The following is a 19,481-nucleotide window of genomic DNA, read 5'->3' on the forward strand; positions in this document are numbered from 1 at the left end:
TGGTGCTACACCAGAATGTTATACGTTTGCTCAACATCAGCAAGAGTACACATGTTACCAACGAGAATCTGTATGCCGGAATATTCAGGGTGAGCCACAAAATAGCAGCCAAGAGAATGAGACTCGCAGGACACTGCCAGAGGCACCAAGAGCTCCCAGCCAGCAAACTGGTGCTGTGGGATCCAACACATGGGCACCGGTCACGAGGACGTCCCATACTAACATTATGTGGATGTACTCAAGAAAGATGCAGGAGTGCAAAGCACCAACGAGCTGGCCGGATGTATGGAGAGAACCGGGATGACATGGAGGCGACGATGGGGGGCTCGTCTGAGGACGACCTAGAGAGATTTTGGGTCAGCCTGACCCTGTGCAATTTACGCTTTACAATCAATCCACCAGTCGACCTTGAGGCTTAATCAGGAGTTGTAGTAGCCACAGGATAATTTAAGCGGTGGATATTGCTCTTGTCTTCATGTCTTTATGTATGTAAATTGTCTTGTTCTTTGTGTTTATGTCAAATGTGTGTATATGTGTTCTGCATACTTGGCTGCTGGGCCGCAAGACAAATTTCAGTGTGAACTGACAATAAAGTACTATCATATCATATATCAATCTATGAGAACATTCTGGTACAATAACCATAGCTATTTGGAACATACATTGCTTTGAAATACGTTTAGTTGTGATAATCTGAGTGTGTCCATACATAGGCTATTGATGTATATTTTTTGTGTCAAATGACCCTTGTCTTGTAGCAGCGATGGTTGAATGAGTGAGAAGGAACGGAGGTAGGCAGGCAGGTTGCAGTCTTACGAATCCAGCTTTATTGTCAGGATTCACTCAGTACAACAAGGCAGAGGCACGGGCTGAAGGCCCCGTGCCCTCAGTTCGGAGTCACATCATAGTAGCCAATCTATGTGAACACAAACAGTGGTCCCAAACATTGCCATATATTCACTTCACAAAGTCCCCCCTCCGGATTCAAACAGGCTGCCTCCTCTCTATGGGAGCCAATCAGATTGTTGCTTTCACCGGATCTTCCTGTAAGAGGTAGGCAGGACATCTGGCATGTAGCTCATGTGGCACAGTGACTATACGGTTTATATCAATAGGACTAACTAAATATCAATACTATATTATAAGGTATGCAGAACCTTATTTAACACATAATGTCACAAAGGTAGAATGTAATATATTATTAACAGGTCTAACTGATTAAATCACAAATACATTGTAGGCTAGAGAACAGAGCAGGAAGCTCCCTGAACACAGTTGAGATATTTCATCAAGATTAGAACTGTCCCGTGACCCCCTGGGGTCTTGACAGCTCCTAACAGAGACATTGTATGTACAGACCTGATTGTAAATACCCAGAGGAAAATCTTGTTGCTCTTTTAAAGCTGATATATTGCTCCCGAGACATAAGGGAGTGTCTCATTTGTGGTTCATACGTGGTTCATTTGATGATCACCAAAGTCTCAATTATGTCGCCTAAAATGCCTTAGGCGACAAAATTGAGATATCGATATAGTCTACTTTAATGCTGTTTAGTGTCTCATGTAGCTTTGTTTGAGATTGCAGTGAGAGATAAATGAGAACTAGGAGAGATCTCATTTCATGATCACTTAAGTCTCGTTTATTGCTCAGGATGCTAAGCATAGCTTGAAATGAGATTATAGTGAGAGATAAATGAGAGGTAGGTGAGATATCTTTATTGGCTACTTTGAGTCTCACATGAGTCTCATAATCGAGCCATACTAGAGCTGTAAAGGAGATAATGTAAATATGCAAATATTGTGATATAAAACAATACAATAATTTCCTTCAATATAACTTGCCTTTATTTATCTTTAAGTGCCAGTAGTGCATACAGTGCTTTAACAGTAGTGTCTTAACTCAAAATGAAATACAAATATAAAAAGCGACCCGAGTAACAACTAGTAAGACAACTATGACTAACAACAAGGAGAAGCACACAAACATTAAAGGAGAATTCCATGCTACAAGGCTTTCTTACCTTTATGTAACGGGGTCCAGGTTTTATTTTGTGCAAAAGCGCATTTCCCCTACCATAAGCCCTCAATTAATTGCATTGAATTGAATGGGGCTATGGGGTGTCGCTTATTTCCATCGCTCAAAAATCCATATTTTTTGTATATGTCCTCTTTTCATAATGTAAATAGTATCCCGAGTGGCACACTTTACTACTCATTTCGATGGAAATAAGCAAATTAGCACAAAAACCCAACCCCCGAAATGGCCAATCATGCACTTTTGCACAACATAATACCTGTCCTAAACCCCTTTGGTGGGGACGTAACAAATAAGGTAAGAAAGCCTTCTAGCATGGAATTCTCCTTTTAGCAGAGGCACTTTAAAAGTATTTTTTAACCTTCCCATTCTTGCCGCTGCGGCACTTGTTTAACATGTAGACGTCTTGATGGTCTGAATGTTCAATTTTGTCAACAATACCAATTACAAGTAAAAGGCACGTTCAATTCATTGTGCGCTAAAGCCAACACAAGAGCTACAGTCTAGTGTCAAGAGTAATCTATGTTAAAAACGAAGTTGCTTAAATAGCTATAATCGCTAAAACTACCTAAAGTGCAGAGCTCAAGTGCAAAATGCCATTACGGTATATTAGCCACAGACATTTGGCCATATAGTCCGGGCCATGTAGTGTTCAATGTGTATTCATAAGTCTAATGGTGAAAAAAAAAGAAGGTGCTCCATAGTCTTTGTGGCTAGCAAGGCTGAGAAACCGGTTGCATGGGGGCCACTGTGATGGCTCAAACAGGCTGTGACTGGGATGGTGGACATCCCCGACAATCCCTTCAGCCTTGGCCACACAACGTCTCTCGTATATTCCCTGGAGGGAGGGAAGCTCACCTCCAACTATGCGCTGGGCTGTTCTCACCACTCTCTGTAGTGCCTTCTGCTGAAGTGCAGTGCAGCTCCCATAGCACACGATGATTCCACCCGTCAGGATGCTCTCGATGGTGCAGTTGTAGAAGGACCTCAGTATACGGGGGCTGACCTTGAACTTCTTCAGGTGCCGTAAGCCGTCTCTGTGACACCTTCATCCACCCATCATGGGTGGCACACCGTAAGAAGACATCCTGCAGACAGATAAGATTAAATTAGCTATACAAGAACATAGTCAACATGTTTCCCCACCAGTGATGTTGTTCCATCTTTCACTCAATCGAAAAAAAATAACAGTGAACCAGAGTAATGTTAGATAAAAACCTACTTGACTCTGTGCCCAGCATAGCCACAAACAGGGCCAACCTGGCTCAGAGAGAGACTGTCCCACCACTGCAACATCTGTGTTGCATTTCTTTACTACCAACTGCATAAGGTACAGTATAAGAGACATATTTACTCATATCTGCTGTCGGGGAGAAACCACCTAACTCCAAAATGTTCATATATATTTTTTTTCTATTTTCAGGAAATGAAGAAAAACCTTATATTTTGAAAACAAAACAATAATGCCATATGAAAGTTGGTTTTGTGACTTTACATAATGTCAATGACTTGCATTAGAGGGGAGAGTTGGCCATTTTAGCAGACAGTTTGAGGGTCCAATGGAATTAAGAGGTTTGTCCGAAGCACTTTTTACCATTGGTTCAATATTGGTCCAACAGTACTGATTTATGCAAAAGAAAAACAGTTTCTGTTAGGTGGTTTATTCTTCCCAACAGCAACGATCATATATCCATAAGCAAAAGGGGGCTTGCACATTGTAGGATGAATGAGGCTCTTTGGATGCCAAAAACATTGTCTTTATTTAAAAAGTGCAAAAGGTGAAATGTTGAAGTGGAGTGGACATTTCAGTATCAGACCATCATATTGGCTATAAGTAGGCAGGGGGCCTATTTGAGTTAACCAATGGTAGAGGCTGATCAAAGGCACACTATTATGTCAGCCCATTACCACTGTTGGGTCCCAAGTGGCATACAGGAAATTAACACCATAAAATACAACTGCAAAGATTTCCCAACAAATGCATTGGTTACAATATAAATGATCTGAATATACTTTACAAAGCCAAATGTGTGAAGAAAAACTTACTTTGAGTGGCTTCCAGTTTGGTGGAGTCTGCAACTTTCTTTTACAATCTGGGAACGCCACTGAGAAGACCATCACATTCTTCAGGCCTGAAGAGGAGGCCTGTGAATAGAGATGCAGCATAAACATTTCACAAACTGCAAATTGACCATGAAAACAGACAAAACTTCACTTCCTTGTTGTCAAAGACAAAGACAAAATGCAGTATTGTAGACAATATTCTTTAGTGTGATCCATACCTGGATAGAGCTCCTGCATGGCTGCACTTGTGACCTGGCTTCAGATTCCCAACCAATGTCGACAAGCCCCTGTAGAACAAAAATAAATCTTCAAAACTGACCAAATAAAGAACTAAAACTACACTGAAATTTATAACAAAAAGTCAGTACAAAATATGGAACATTTCAATACTGACCTCTGCAGGAACATGGTCAACAAGCCAGGCTGAGACATGTGGAATGTAAAGCTGATGTGCCCAAAAGACAGCCTGGATGGATAGGTGGAACAGAAGGCTGCAGACAGAAATAACCAAGTTACAGAGAGAGGGAGAAATTACAGAAAAAAGGCTTAGCGTGTCATTACTGAGCATACCCATTTACACGCACCTCGACAGTGGGTGCAGGGCCAATAAGGTAATCATGGAAGGAGGGAGGTAGGGCCCACACACACACACCATTCTATTGGTAAAGGATTACTTTATTGAACAAACACAAACGAAAGTTGTTTCAATAAAGTAATCCTGGACCTTTACCAATGATAAATGGTGGAATGGTGTGCGGGCACACCATTCCACCACAATATAACCTTCCATGGTTATATTACTGCACAGGACCTAGCCCCTGACAAAAGGTCTGAGCTAATTTTCAAAAATATTTGATGCGTGTGAAAATAGCATATCTATATCTGTAGTGACACACCATGGTTTCTGCAGTACAACCAAATGCTTAAAAAATTAATCAGCATATTATTACTGTTTAAATTGTCAGTGGTATTAGTGCCACAAATATTAATTTAATAAACAAGATAAATTATAGAAGATTCTTCTATACCAATGAACCATATAGCCTCAGCGTGCCTATTCTGGAAATTTAAGCAAAACATTTGCAAATCTACAAGCTCACTATGTAAGCTTATTTTGGTATTGTTTAAGCTCATTTTCATATCAAGGACCATCATTAATTCTGCATTTGAGCAGCTTGAGCCACAGACCACCATTTGATGAGATTAACCTCACAGACCCAAAATTTAAGAATATTTTGTTCAATACACGTTGAACTAAATTGAACTGAATTAAATTACCATAGAAATATGCACAAGGTTTTTCCAATCAAAAATACTGTTCCTCAAAAATCGTTCTAAACACATAATCCTAAAATAAAGAATGATTTAAAGCCAAAAACGAAGTCTACCTTCATTGCAACAGAAATAACCACCAGATTAAACTTGACCACAAAACCCCTCAAATGAACACAGACAGACTCACCAAAAACGATCTCAAATTAAAATAATAACTTCACCAACAACACTAGTGCAGTGTATGACTATTTACAGTATTTAGTGTAGTACAAACCTATTCAAATAGGACGAGATGTCCCCCATATAATGTTAGCTAAACACTAACGTTAGCATATTGCTAACAGTGCTGCAGCTGCTAAATGTTGGGCTATAAATTCATAATGATGCACCTCGCGGTTGTTAACATATTTTCCTTAATGTGGGTCTTTATATAGTTCTCGTTCTGTAACATACCTTTTCGCTACAGCCTGAAGGGGTTTAATCCATTTAGTTCGGACGTTAACTTGTGTTGTTGTTCTGCAATCTTCTCCTGCATGCCGTCCTTCCTAATCCTTAGTTCCTTGTTGTGACTTGTGACTCTTTCACTTTCAAATTCAAATGCTGTTCGTTGGTGACGTCAGACCACGAGTCAGACGCTCTGGGTGATATTTCCGGTTTGTTGTCCAATGGCGTTCGAGATTCGGTCCATAGAGGCGGGCCAATTGCCGAGCGAGATAGTTTTATTATATATTATTAAATCAAAATGCATATGCCTACAGGTCCTAAGCCTAATTCACCGTTTTAATTTATTCCAAAATGTTAAAAATATAATAAAAATAAAGGTATGCTTTGGAAATTGGTTATTTCAGCATGCAGGGTAGAACACTATCTGACCTAAACTGTATTTCTTTTTTATCCACAAAATGACTCACTGGATTACATTTGTAGCATTTCTAGAAAAAAATGTTTTTCATTTATAAAATATAAATATAAAATCAAATATGAAATATAAAATGGGGAGGGGGGGGGGGGAGAAATCACACACGTGTGAAGTGAGGGGCATTCTGTTATTCATCATACATCCTCTGAGTCTCATTCTGGCCAATCACAATTTGCGTCCTCACTTAAAATATAAATATAAAATCTAATATGAAATATAAAATGGCGGGGGGGGGGGGGAATCACACACGTGTGAAGTGAGGGGCGCTCTGTTATAATCATATGTCATCATACATCCTCTGAGTCTCATTCTGGCCAATCAATCACAATTTGCGTCCTCACTTTTGTCTTCAATGTTTGTGTTTACACAGACCTTGAAAAGAAAAAAATATATATTTTTATTTTATGCCCATAAAGATCTCCTATCTGTCAGTTCTTGTACCTTTTATGCCCATGGAGAGCCCATATTGTCATGCCCATAGATGTGCTGTAGTGGGATATAATATGATGTCGTTATTGTGACTGTAGGTCACAGATTACTATGAAAACCTGCAAAACATGTCAGTCTGTCCGTCCGTCTGTCACACTTTGTGACACACTCCATATATGGCCTTCAGTCTGTCACGCCTCGTGACACGCTGTCGTTCCATATATGGCCGTCTCCATATATGAATGAAGATCACGACACTGACCTCATCAAACCCTGGATAGCCATACAGCCATACTCCATATATGGAGCTGACCTGTTCTGACATTCCATATGTTGATCCTTCCTTACCCTTCCTTCCCCTTTAATGTCTCCCTTTTGACTGATACCTGTCCATTCAAACTCTAGGGGCCCGCCCCAAAGTCATTAGCACAGACGCACGGCAGCCAACGAAAAGTAGAGTTCTCAACAGGCCCGGAAATTAAGGCCCGGCTGTACCTGGGCATTTTACGCCCTACACGAAAGCGTCAATTTTAAAAGAAAGAAGAAAAAAAGTCCATATATGGATATGGGCACTCCCAGACCTGTTGTTTCAGCACGAACTCGCCCTTTAGGTTAGTACTAGAGGTCCGGGCCGCTATGCAGCCCTTAAGTAGCGAATGCCCGCACATCATAGACACACGCACACCCAGGGTAAATTGTAAAGTGCGCTCCAAGATCAGCAAAAATAGTTCCAATGCTGTACAAAACATACAGTAAGTAGCAGTCTGCTAATAAGAACTTGTCAGAGTGTAGACCTACTGTGCTGTAATACTTTTACTATACTGTAGTATGCGTACTGTACTGTACTGTGCTACTCGTACTGTGCTATACTATAGTACTGTCCGGTACTGTGCTATCTATTTTAATATAGGAAGATATGCAGTATTGTAAATGTGTTTGTAGTTGGATCAGAACGTAATTCCGACGGAGCATTCGGGAACAACGGTCGGACTAGCGCTCGAACATGTGCTGCTCCCGTGCTTGCAGTTAGGGTTACGTTAGGGATAATGGTAGGTTGTCGGTCTAATTATAGGATCCCTCACTCCAATATGTGAGGGCCGCTTAGTAATTTCTTTGCCACACATACTTGACACTTTGACAATAAGACTGTGGGATGGTCTAGTCTAGTCTAATGACTGATGCCATTCTCTGGGTTATCAGGTGGGCATCCTTACTCGATGTTCTGCTCATAGGCCCACAACACCTCCAGCATAGTGAAATCCAGCATCTCAGCCTCACCCCCTAGGTGCCATCTATTCATTTGAGTGTCCAGGTTGGGTCCTACATATACTATTTGGCGTCCTTGACATGAACAAGTTTGAGCACCACTGATATATAGAAAATCGTGTCCTCAGGTCTTAATGGCTTAATAAAACAATAATTTGGCCTATTGCCATTTGTTTGATATAATTGCCCATATAATCTTGAAAGAAATCACACCTGTGTGAAGTGAGGGGCGCTAATATATTAAAGTCTAACTCATGTTGATTAGGTGAAGTAATGGTGATGTATCTTTATTGTTAATGGCATTTAATATTTGTGTTAAGGACAAGATGACGTACATTGTCCCTTCATTGTCAATGGCGTTTTTAAAACAAACATTGAACTAAAAACAAACATTAAACCTGTATATAGGAGGGGCCAGCGCCCCCTTAATAATGTAGGAGTCATACAATGTAAAAGGAAACAAAAACTTGTTATTTTGTCATGTTATTTCATTGTAAGATTAGTTTTAGTTTTCTCTGGATGTCTGTGACATGCATAGCCATATGGTTTCTATACAATATCAGATTTTTGTTTCACTGATAGTTGTGTGTGATTTTGTACTGTATGTGTATTTAGAGTTATTATAAGTTCCCAAATCATATATGTTTCATGTTATACTCATTTACTAAGTATATTGTATGTGGATTTACTGTCACATATAGTTCTTATGAGTTGCAAACTTATATGCATAAGTTTCATTTTACACAAATGTACCTCTCATATCTGCTTCGACTGTTATACCGGTAGTTCTTTAAATGACACAATTATATAAGTTTCACTTTACAAAAACCCCACTATGGATCTGCTTTGACTGTCATACATATTTTCCATATTGGAAGGTTCTAAGAGCTGAGGTTAGGGATCTGAAAGTTGTGGAACGAATCCGAGACAAGATTATCAATCAGCGCGTCGCCCTGATTGTCAGGATATGAGTTTCCACCCACACAGACCTCTCTTAATTGTAACGGTTCTCCAAGTGCGCCATTCTTAATTTAATGCAATAAAAATGGCTCACATTTGATTATTTAAATATGGTTTGTTCAATGAATAACAAAAACACGCACAAACATGAGGAACAGGAGACAATTAAAAAAATTAAATTCATAGATCAATCTGAAATGTATAAAGGTCTGAAATGTGATTTAAATTAGATGTAGATATATCTCTACATCTCATATCATACATTTAAATCACATTTCAGACCAAGTGCAATACAGTTTGAGATTCAACAAATAATCCTAATTGGAGCATTATTTGAGGCATATTTGAGATCTCGTTTGCAGATCAACAGAGGTCGTTCTGAGACAAAGCTGAGATGAAACTAAAAGTCTGAAATGAGATTTGAATGAGATTATATTGAGTGCTCTCTTTTATATCAATCTGAGCTAAGTTTGAGACACAACAATGATACTAAATTGAGCAAAATTTGAGCCAGTATTGAGATCTCCTGTATAGATCATCAGAGGTGCATCTGAGCCATGTGTCTCAGCAGTAAAGGATGAGATACAGGAGCCATAGCTGAGATCTCATTTTTGTATCACATTGACCTCATGTATGGCTTGAGAAACAAAAGAGTAATAAATGAGCTCTCAAACATGGATTCTGCTTTCCTCTGGGTAACTCTACGCAGATTACTCTTTCTATGAAGTTACCACAGTTTGCATGTTCTAACTGTGTCAGCCTGTGTACCTTATCTGATCCATATTCATCACTATTGATGTGAATTCATTAACTAAACAAAAATAGTAAATGTAAGGAATAAATCATGATTGAACAGATGAAGTGTGGAGATCAGTATTCAGTGGTGTAGTGAGTGTATGCATGAGTGAAATGTATGTGTGTGCGTGTTGTATGGATTAACAGAACTGTTGAGAAGTGTGCATCATGGTGGCGTGCAGGAGGCAAATGAAAGGAACAGATCTGGGGAAGGACTGGGAAAGCAGGCATTTATAGGGCGTCGACACCCGGGCCCAGGTGCGAGCCACTTAGGCTGATCATCATGATTAGCTCTGCTCCCCAATCCTATTGGATACAAAGAACAGAGGTTACTATAGGGCAAACAGTAAACACAACATATACCTAAACCAGACAACCTAAGAGTAATATATATATAACACACAATATAGGGAACCGTCACAGTATACTGTAGCCTATGTTGCATCCAGTATTTCTATGAGACGTCAATCAATCAATCAATCAATCAATCAATAAATAAATCAATCAATCATTTATTTAACTCACAACCGCATGATCACATGGTAGGGAGCACATTCATAGGAAACAATATGCAGCAGGCCTATACATACAATACAGACACAGCAAAAGGCATTCATTATTTGAAAAGCGGAAGAATGTTTTTCAGAAAAGCACCCACTTTGTAGATTACTTTAGTTTTTTCTGAATTTATTAAATTAATTTGATGGGTGGGTTATGAAATAAGTTGGCAGGTAATGTAATATTCTTACATTCCAACATAACATGATACTCATCTCCAACTCGGTTTTCATTACATAGGTTGCATCCATCAACGCCATTTGGTGTTTTCAGTGATTACGATAGATCCCCGAAGAAGAATACACCCGGAAATCACATGATAAACATTTAAAAAAATAATAACTCATCTCTGATTCTTTTTACCAGTGTGGATACGCTGGTGTGACCGCAGATGACATGACCATGCTGAAACTCTTGTCACACTGTTTACAGTATGGTTCTTCTCCAGTGTGGAGAATACGCTGGTGTGACCGCAGATGACCCAGCTGACTGAAACTCTTGTCTCACTGTTTACAGATGTGGGTTTTCTTTTCTGTGTAACTCCACTTATTTGTCTGTAGCCTACTTATCCCGCCAGAGCCAAATTATTGGTAACCCGTTGATGACTGTTAGATGTTTGGTTCATCTGTGTCTCTTTGTTTCTGGCTGGTTACAGAGCTATTTATTTGCTGACAGGCTGAAGGGATCTGTTCATTCCTTGGTGTTTGGCAGTAGAGGATGTTGTGGCTCCTCTTTATGGGTTCATGGAGATAGGTGGAGTGGAGGCATGCATCTCTCAAAACTGGAGACCTGAGTCTGGAAATATTTTTGCCTCACTCCTTCCTTCCATCATCAAATGCAGCTATAAATGCACTGTGATGAGTTTGAGTTCTAGACTCATAGGTTCCTCTGTTGGGGTTTGTATAATATTATTTTATATAGGCCTAGGTACCATCACTTTCTCAGGCCGTTTTAATATTAATATCATATTTGTAATGTATAGATGTGAATCATTCTAGACTGCATACATTACACCTATGGTGTGGCCATGAGATGGCACTGTAGTACAACACACACACCAGTGCAGCTATGCAATACGCATGCTCAGGACTGAGCATGCGTGGCACACACATCCCCACACACACCAACAACAACACACAGGTTCATCCACACTCCTGTGAACGGCTTCAATAAACCTTACAACTGAGAACTGTAATCGCTTGTCCTGCCTGGTGTTTTACTGAACTTTACAATATTGTCTCTCAAACATATTTCTAATGGTTTGAGCCTAAATCACCAATCTGATATAACCAGTCCAAGTCATTTTTCGGGCCTCTGAAGCCGTTTTAGCTGCAGTACCACTATGTCCTGAGGTGGTGCGGGCGCTGATATGCAAATGATTTAATCTTTGAGTCATTATAATTATCATGCCCTTTCTTACTAAATAAATAAGGCCACTGTTGGTCGGGGTGGTGTTGCAGTCTATTGTTGCTGTATAACTCGCGTCGCCTCTCCTCTTGTAGATTCAAATACTCACGGAGATCGGATTGTTTTGTCAGAACAAATCATATTTATTTCTCCGTCACATAACATAAACTTGTATTCAAATAAAACAAAAAGAGCCTGTGAACAACAAACTGTGAGCTTCCCCGTCTGTGTCACATTCTATCTCCCAGCAGGGAGTCACCTGTCTGTCATCAGGTGTCCTGCACCTACATATCCTTTCTCAAAAGGGGAGGGGAAACCTCCATTCAGCATGTCAAATCCATAGCATAATTAGATAATTAAATAACCACAAAAAACATATACAGTTCATAAAGCAGGCAATAATAATCAGAATAAATACAAATAATCGTGAATAGAAAATGGCTCTAACAATAATACTGATGCTAGATAAACCCATTTATTCCACAAAGTGGAAATGCTAACTTGGAACTGAAGACTGAAGAGGGCAAGGAATTATAAAACGTATGGAAATACAGATGACATCACATGACCAAATCAGTCGAGCTGTTCCTGAGAGCAATTTGGGAGAAATGCAGTGGCTATAGTGTATGGAAGCATATATGCATCTATTTCTTTTATAGGCTACACTACGTAAACAATAATTTGTTGTCATTATTTAGTAACAACAAGCTCTTGTTAATACTTTTATTATGTAAAATAGAAAAGAAAATCACAGGCACACCTAAGCACTTTCATTTTATGAATTAAAAAGATTATATACTGTAATGTCCATTAAATACATAGGTCATACTCAGAATTGTGTTTTAACCAGCACAAATAGCTGATCTGCAAGCTCACAACGTGTTGCGAGGGAGCTTGTAGATCAGCTACACCAGTGTTACCAGCTCTCTGACTACATGACATCATTAGAGAGTCCTGTATGAGTTATCTGGTGACGTTTGAGATGACTGTTACAGCTGAACCATTTTCCACACTGGCCACAGCCATACGGCTTCTCTCCTGTATGAATTCTCTGGTGACTGGTGAGATGACTGCTCTGGCTGAACCTAGTCCCACACTGGTCACAGGCGTAGGACTTCAAGCCTGTATGAATTATCTGGTGTCTTTTGAGATCACTGCTCAAGCTGAACCTAGTCCCACACTGGTCACAGGTGTAGGGCTTCTCTCCTGTATGAGTTATCTGGTGACTTGTGAGATGACTGCTCCGGCTGAACCTAGTCCCACACTGGTCACAGGCGTAGGGCTTCTCTCCTGTATGAATTCTCTGGTGACCTTTTAGATTACTGCTCTGGCTGAACCTACTCCCACACTGGTCACAGGTGTAGGGCTTCTCTCCTGTATGAATTCTCTGGTGACTTTTGAGACTACCCCTCTGGCTGAACCTAGTCCCACACTGGTCACAGGCGTAGGGCTTCTCTCTTGTATGAATTCTCTGGTGGCCTTTTAGATTACTGATCTGGCTGAACCTAGTCCCACACTGGTCACAGGCGTAGGGCTTCAAGCCTGTATGAATTATCTGGTGACTTTTGAGATGACTGCTCTGGCTGAACCTAGTCCCACACTGGTCACAGGCGTAGGGCTTCTCTCCTTTATGAATTCTCTGGTGAACTTTTAGATGACTGCTCCGGCTGAACCTAGTCCCACACTGGTCACAGGCGTAGGACTTCAAGCCTGTATGAATTATCTGGTGTCTTTTGAGATCACTGCTCAAGCTGAACCTAGTCCCACACTGGTCACAGGTGTAGGGCTTCTCTCCTGTATGAATTCTCTGGTGAACTTTTAGATTACTGATCTGGCTGAACCTAGTCCCACACTGGTCACAGGCGTAGGGCTTCTCTCCTGTATGAATTCTCTGGTGAACTTTTAGATTACTGATCTGGCTGAACCTAGTCCCACACTGGTCACAGGCGTGGGGCTTCAAGCCTGTGTGAATTCTCTGGTGTTGGTTGAGAGGTCTATTTCTGCTGTAGGTATGTTTGAGTTGGGCAGGAAAGACATCTGGAGTGGAGAATGAGGAGAGAGGAAAAAAACATGAATAAAATGTTTTAAAATAACATGCAAGCCATTGACACTGGGTGAAAGAAATGGGTTGCAAAACTGTGAGATAAATAATTAATAAATAAATAATTATTAACACGCAAGCTGTGTTGTTGCGAACGCAATGAGCACTAACTATGAGACCTAGCAGATCATGTCTGTCTGTCTGTGTGTCTGTCTGTCTGTCCCGCTTTTGTGCCCATATATGGAGCTGAGTGATTTGTTTGTGATTGATGCAAAACACTCCATATTTGGACGTATAGCTGCTTTGGGGACTCCTTATATGGTTATGGCTGAGTCATGGTGACATGAGTCTATCACACACAAAACACACACACACACACACACACACACACACACGCACACACACACACACCTTAACTAAAAAAAAAAAAACTTAAAAAAACTTAACTTAAAAAAAAATCTTTAAAAACCCCAAATATGTACGAGCTGCGTTCGCTTCCCGCGTTTGCGCGTCTTACTTGTATTATTACCATCTGATAATGTTCTACATTTATGATGGCAGCAGCAACAGCCAGGCAGAGATTGGCCGTTGGAAAATTCCTGACTGCAGCTCTCTCACTCTCTCTCTCTTATTTTCTAACTATAGACCAGTATCTTTACTTCCCCAATTTTCAAAAATGTTGGAAAAAATGTTTGTAAAAAGACTTGATAACTTCATTGAAACAAATAAATTATTAAGTGACCACCAGTATGGTTTTCGAGCCAATCGATCAACCTCACTATAGCAGTAATAGAACTGGTAGAGAACATAGCAACTGCGGTTGACAACAATGAGTACACAGTGGGGGTCTTTATTGATTTAAGCAAAGCATTCGACACAATAGATCATGATATACTATTAAAGAAATTACAGAATTATGGCATTAGAGATGTAGCATACAAATGGATGAGAAGTTATCTTGAAAATAGGCATCAGTTTGTCAATATCAATAATGTCAACTCAAAACCAGGGAAAGTCCTCTGTGGGGTACCCCAAGGCTCGGTGGTGGGCCCAAAGCTTTTTATTCTCTATATAAATGATATCTATAAAGCATTAAACCAGCTACAATTTGTTAATTTTGCAGATGACACAACTTTACTTTGCTCTGGAAAAAAAATGAATGAACTATTGGATACAGTCGAAGGGGAGTTGAAAAATTTAAAGAAATGGTTTGATATAAATAAGCTATCACTGAATGTAAGCAAAACAAAATTTATTGTGTTTGGAAACCGTACAATCAGTGAGGACATCAAACTCAGGATTGACTCAGTAGAAATAGAAAGAGTGTGAGAGAACAAATTCTTGGGAGTAATCATTGACAATAAACTAAATTGGAAACCTCATATAAAGTATATAAAAGCAAAAATATCTAAATCTATTGCAATACTGCACAAAACTAAACATATCCTGGACCAGAAGTCATTATATATCCTGTACTGCTCATTCATTACCCCATATATTACATACTGCGCTGAAGTCTGGGGCAACACCTATACAACCAATACAAACTGTATCACCCTACTGCAAAAAAAAGCCATAAGGATCATAAATGGGGTTGATTATATTCACCCCACCAATGAATTATTTATTAAATGTCGTACGCTGAAATTTAAGGATTTAGTTGAATTTAAAACATTAGAGATACTGCTTAGAGCCAAAATGAAAACACTTCCAGACTGTATCCAAGAGTTGTTCACAATGAGAGAGAGCTGTTATTCACTCAGAGGAAAATGTATGTTTAAACAAAAAAAAAGAAAGGATCAACGTGAGAAGTAATTGTATAACGATAAAGGGAGTGAAGCTGTGGAATAGATGTGATGATGAATTGAAAGACTGTGTAGCTAAGGATAAATTTAAGAAGGTATTTAAAAAAAAGTATTAAATAGCTATACAGAGTAAAGGAACTACTACTTCATGTTACTGCTGTGACTTTTATTAGCATATTGTTCTTTTTTTGTTTTTGTTTTTGCTTGTTATTCAGAAAGAAGAAGAGAAAAAAAAAAAGAAAAAAAAAGGAAAAGAAACATGAATATTGCGCTGTTCAGTAGAAATGTTGTTTGAGGACCTGTAAAAGGGATGTACATATATTTTTACAATTGTATTATTTTAATTTAATGGACAAAAGGGTAGACGTAATAAGCCTAGGCTTCAGTCTATACCCTTTTTTTTTTCCAGAATAAGAAAAAGAAAAAAACTGATGAACTAAGAATGTTTTGTATGGAAAGAAAAAACAAACTAATAAACTAAACTAATCTAAATCTCTCACACCATCACCATGACTGATGATGTGCGCTACACACACACACACACACACACACACACACACACACACACACACACACACACACACACACTCCGTTTCTCCACTGAGTACTGTTTGCCGAGTTTTAAGCACAAGATGAGAATGTTTCTCCACTGAGTACTGTTTGCCGAGTTTTAAGCACAAGATGCGAATAAAGTCAAAGCTGACAAGTCTGGTCTATGGTGTTCAATTTATTACAAGTTTGATTAAAATGTATACAAGTGATGCTCTCTCAAGTCGTGCTTGGGACAACAGGAAAAATGCACATTCATTGGATATATGAAGACACGAAATCAGAAAAGGGGGTGTGTCCTGACATGATAAGTTCTGAGATCTACTGGGCAGTAACTGGGCAATGAGTCATTCAAGCACCGGTTGAAACCAGAGCTTGACTGGCCCATTGATAGATGTAGCTAAGCTTGACCTTGGAGAAGGCAGGGGAGTGTGCATTTCGTGAGGATTGGAACCAGATGCACACAGCTGTGACCCCTCCCCCCCTCCCCAAGTAAGCATTATGGAGTTTAGGAACATTGTGAGAGCAACATGTTAAAATGAAAAATAAGAGATTTGTATATGAGAGACTATAATATTCTCCAATCAGTACCGACAACATTTCTGTACTTCCTGTACTTTGCATGTGCTTCCCGTTGAAGATGAAATCAAAGTGCACAGTGACTGAGTGACATGAAAACATGCACGTACCTTTTCTGTGTAACTTTATCACAGGCTGCTTCAGCATGGCTGCCTGGATCTGTTCCTTCTCTATCCTGTGTAACTTTATCACAGGCTGCTTCAGCATGGCTGCCTGGATCTGTTCCTTCTCTATCCTGTGTAACTTTATCACAGGCTGCTTCAGCATGGCTGCCTGGATCTGTTCCTCCTCTATCCTGTGTAACTTTATCACAGGCTGCTTCAGCATGGCTGCCTGGTAGTAGATCTGTTCCTTCTCGTGTGCAGCAGCTGAAAAGCTGTCGGACGATATCTATTTCAAAAAACTCCAAATAGTTCATCTCCTTCGGTTCACTCTGATGGTCCACATTCGAAGCCCGCTTTTACCGTCTGGGACTTTCCTCGCTGGCATTCGATTCGATGGTCGTGAGGTCAATGACTTGACTCGGTCCTCTGCTCTGCTTTCTGACTAAACTCCACCCACTCTCCAGTCTCCACCCACTGCTACAGCACTCACAGAGTCACATATCATTGATCAAAGTCCCCCCCCCTCGCCTCTGCTGTAGGCCTACATATTCTTTCTTTTGATTTCTAACTATCGTTTTATATCATATATCATCATAAACCTCTTATCTCATCCATTGTACTTTTTTGGCATCTTTAGAAGACTCTGAGCAGTGTTTTTGCCAAGTTTGGTGCAGATTGAAAAAAGTAAAAAAAAAAAAAGAATACTATATATTTGAACGGGGGGATCCCCACCCTGACAAACACTGGAATTGTATAGGCATTCCATTTAGTTTGACTCGGCTCCACAGATTTCACATACTGTGAAAATAGCTTATAATTTCTGTGTGGAGTTTGCATGTTCTCCCCCGTGTCCCCTAGGGTAGATACCCTCACAAAAACATGCCATAATCCTGGTCTCTAAAACTACACACACACACACACACACACACACACACACACACTGACTGCCACGGATGGAGCTACCGGTATCCGTCCTTTTTTTGTAAGAAAGCATGTGCTTGAAAGAAACTTGACTATTGTAACTCCCTCCTTATACTGGCCTACCGGCATGCACACTTCCAATTAATCAAAAATGCCGCAGCTCGCTTGGTCTTCAACCAGCCAAACTTATCACATGTCTCCCCTCTTCTCCGCTCCCTCCATTGGCTCCCGGTCGCGCGCCCTCTATAGTGTATGGAAGCATATATGCATCTATTTTTTTTATAGGCTACACTACGTAAAGAATAATTTGTTGTCATTATTTAGTAACAACAAGCTCTTGTTAATACTTTTATTATGTAAAATAGAAAAGAAAATCACAGGCACACCTAAGCACTTTCATTTTATGAATAATAAAAAAAGAGTAATGTCCATTAAATACATAGGTCATACTCAGAATTGTGTTTTAACCAGCACAAATAGCTGATCTGGGGCATGGTGGCACAGTTGGTAGTGCTGTCACCTCACAGCTAGAAGGTCCTGGGTTCGATTCCCGCTGGGGACGCTGTGGGCACTGGCGGCGTGTTCCCTCCTCCGCGTCATCAGTGCCCATACCCGAGGCGGGGGTTGGTGATAGGGCCTTTCTGTGTGGAGTTTGCATGTTCTCCCCGTGTCCCCTAGGGTAGATACCCTCACAAAAACATGCCGTAATCCTGGTCCCTAAAACTACCTCCCCCTGGCCAGCCGGGGCGCCTGATGGAGGGGAAAGGAACTGGTCGGAATAACGTGTCCGGTGTCCCTTCCACGCGCTACGTCCGGCCGGGGAAATTCCCCTCTGTCAGGTGAAAAGAAGCAGCTTGGACTCCTCATGCATAGAAGGAGGCATGAGGTCAGTCCGCTGCCCCCCCCCAGGTTGGCAGAGGAAGTGTAGCGCCCAGGATTACATTAGACAATTGGCACTGGGTGAAAAAAGAAAACTGGGTTACAAAATCGTGGGATAAAAATGTAGGAAAAAAAAACAAATAGCTGATCTGCAAGCTCACAACGTGTTGCGAGGGAGCTTGCAGATCAGCTACACCAGTGTTACCAGCTCTCTGACTACATGACATCATTAGAGAGTCCTGTATGAGTTATCTGGTGACGTTTGAGAGCACTGTTACAGCTGAACCATTTTCCACACTGGCCACAGCCATACGGCTTCTCTCCTGTATGAGTTATCTGGTGACTTGTGAGATGACTGCTCTGGCTGAACCTAGTCCCACACTGGTCACAGTGGTAGGGCTTCTCTCCTGTATGAATTCTCTGGTGATTTTTGAGAGAACTGCTCTGGCTGAACCTAGTCCCACACTGGTCACAGGCGTAGGGCTTCAAGCCTGTATGAATTTTCTGGTGATATTTGAGATGACTGCTGCATCTGAAGCTTATCCCACACAGGTCACAGGTGTAGGGCTTCTCTCCTGTATGAATTCTCTGGTGAACTTTTAGATCATTGCTCTGGCTGAACCTAGTCCCACACTGGTCACATGCGTAGGGCTTCTCTCCTGTATGAATTCTCTGGTGAACTTATAGATTACTGATGTGGCTGAACCTAGTCCCACACTGGTCACAGGCGTAGGGCTTCTCTCCTGTATGAATTCTCTGGTGAGCTTTTAGATCTCTGCTCTGGCTGAACCTACTCCCACACTGGTCACAGGCGTAGGGCTTCTCTCCTGTATGAATTCTCTGGTGATTTTTGAGAGTATTTTTCCTGCTGAACCTACTCCCACACTGGTCACAGG

At 40.6% G+C, this 19,481-nt stretch overlaps 1 protein-coding gene and 1 long non-coding RNA gene across 2 annotated transcripts; both read right to left on the reverse strand.

Annotated features, from left to right (window-relative positions):
- Positions 1-2,405: 2,405 nt before the first annotated feature.
- On the reverse strand, positions 2,406-5,922 carry LOC308312219. The gene is made up of 5 exons (XR_013963749.1): positions 5,827-5,922; positions 4,493-4,589; positions 4,317-4,385; positions 4,081-4,179; positions 2,406-3,122 (listed from the first exon to the last, which is right to left on the reverse strand). It is a non-coding gene; the product is annotated as an uncharacterized lncRNA (long non-coding RNA).
- A 6,690-nt stretch (positions 5,923-12,612) lies between these two features.
- Positions 12,613-17,139, reverse strand: LOC308312211 (uncharacterized protein; the record flags this gene model as incomplete). Its single annotated transcript, XM_080794595.1, has 3 exons — positions 16,792-17,139; positions 13,199-13,744; positions 12,613-12,638 (listed from the first exon to the last, which is right to left on the reverse strand). Exons 1-3 carry the CDS (start codon positions 17,006-17,008, stop codon positions 12,613-12,615), a joined length of 789 nt encoding a protein of 262 aa, XP_080650721.1. The 5' UTR covers positions 17,009-17,139.
- Between the last annotated feature and the right edge of the window lie 2,342 nt (positions 17,140-19,481).

The sequence above is a fragment of the Protomyctophum bolini genome (genome assembly GCF_963924005.1).
Source record: "Protomyctophum bolini genome assembly, contig: SCAFFOLD_159, whole genome shotgun sequence".
Lineage (NCBI taxonomy): Eukaryota > Metazoa > Chordata > Actinopteri > Myctophiformes > Myctophidae > Protomyctophum > Protomyctophum bolini.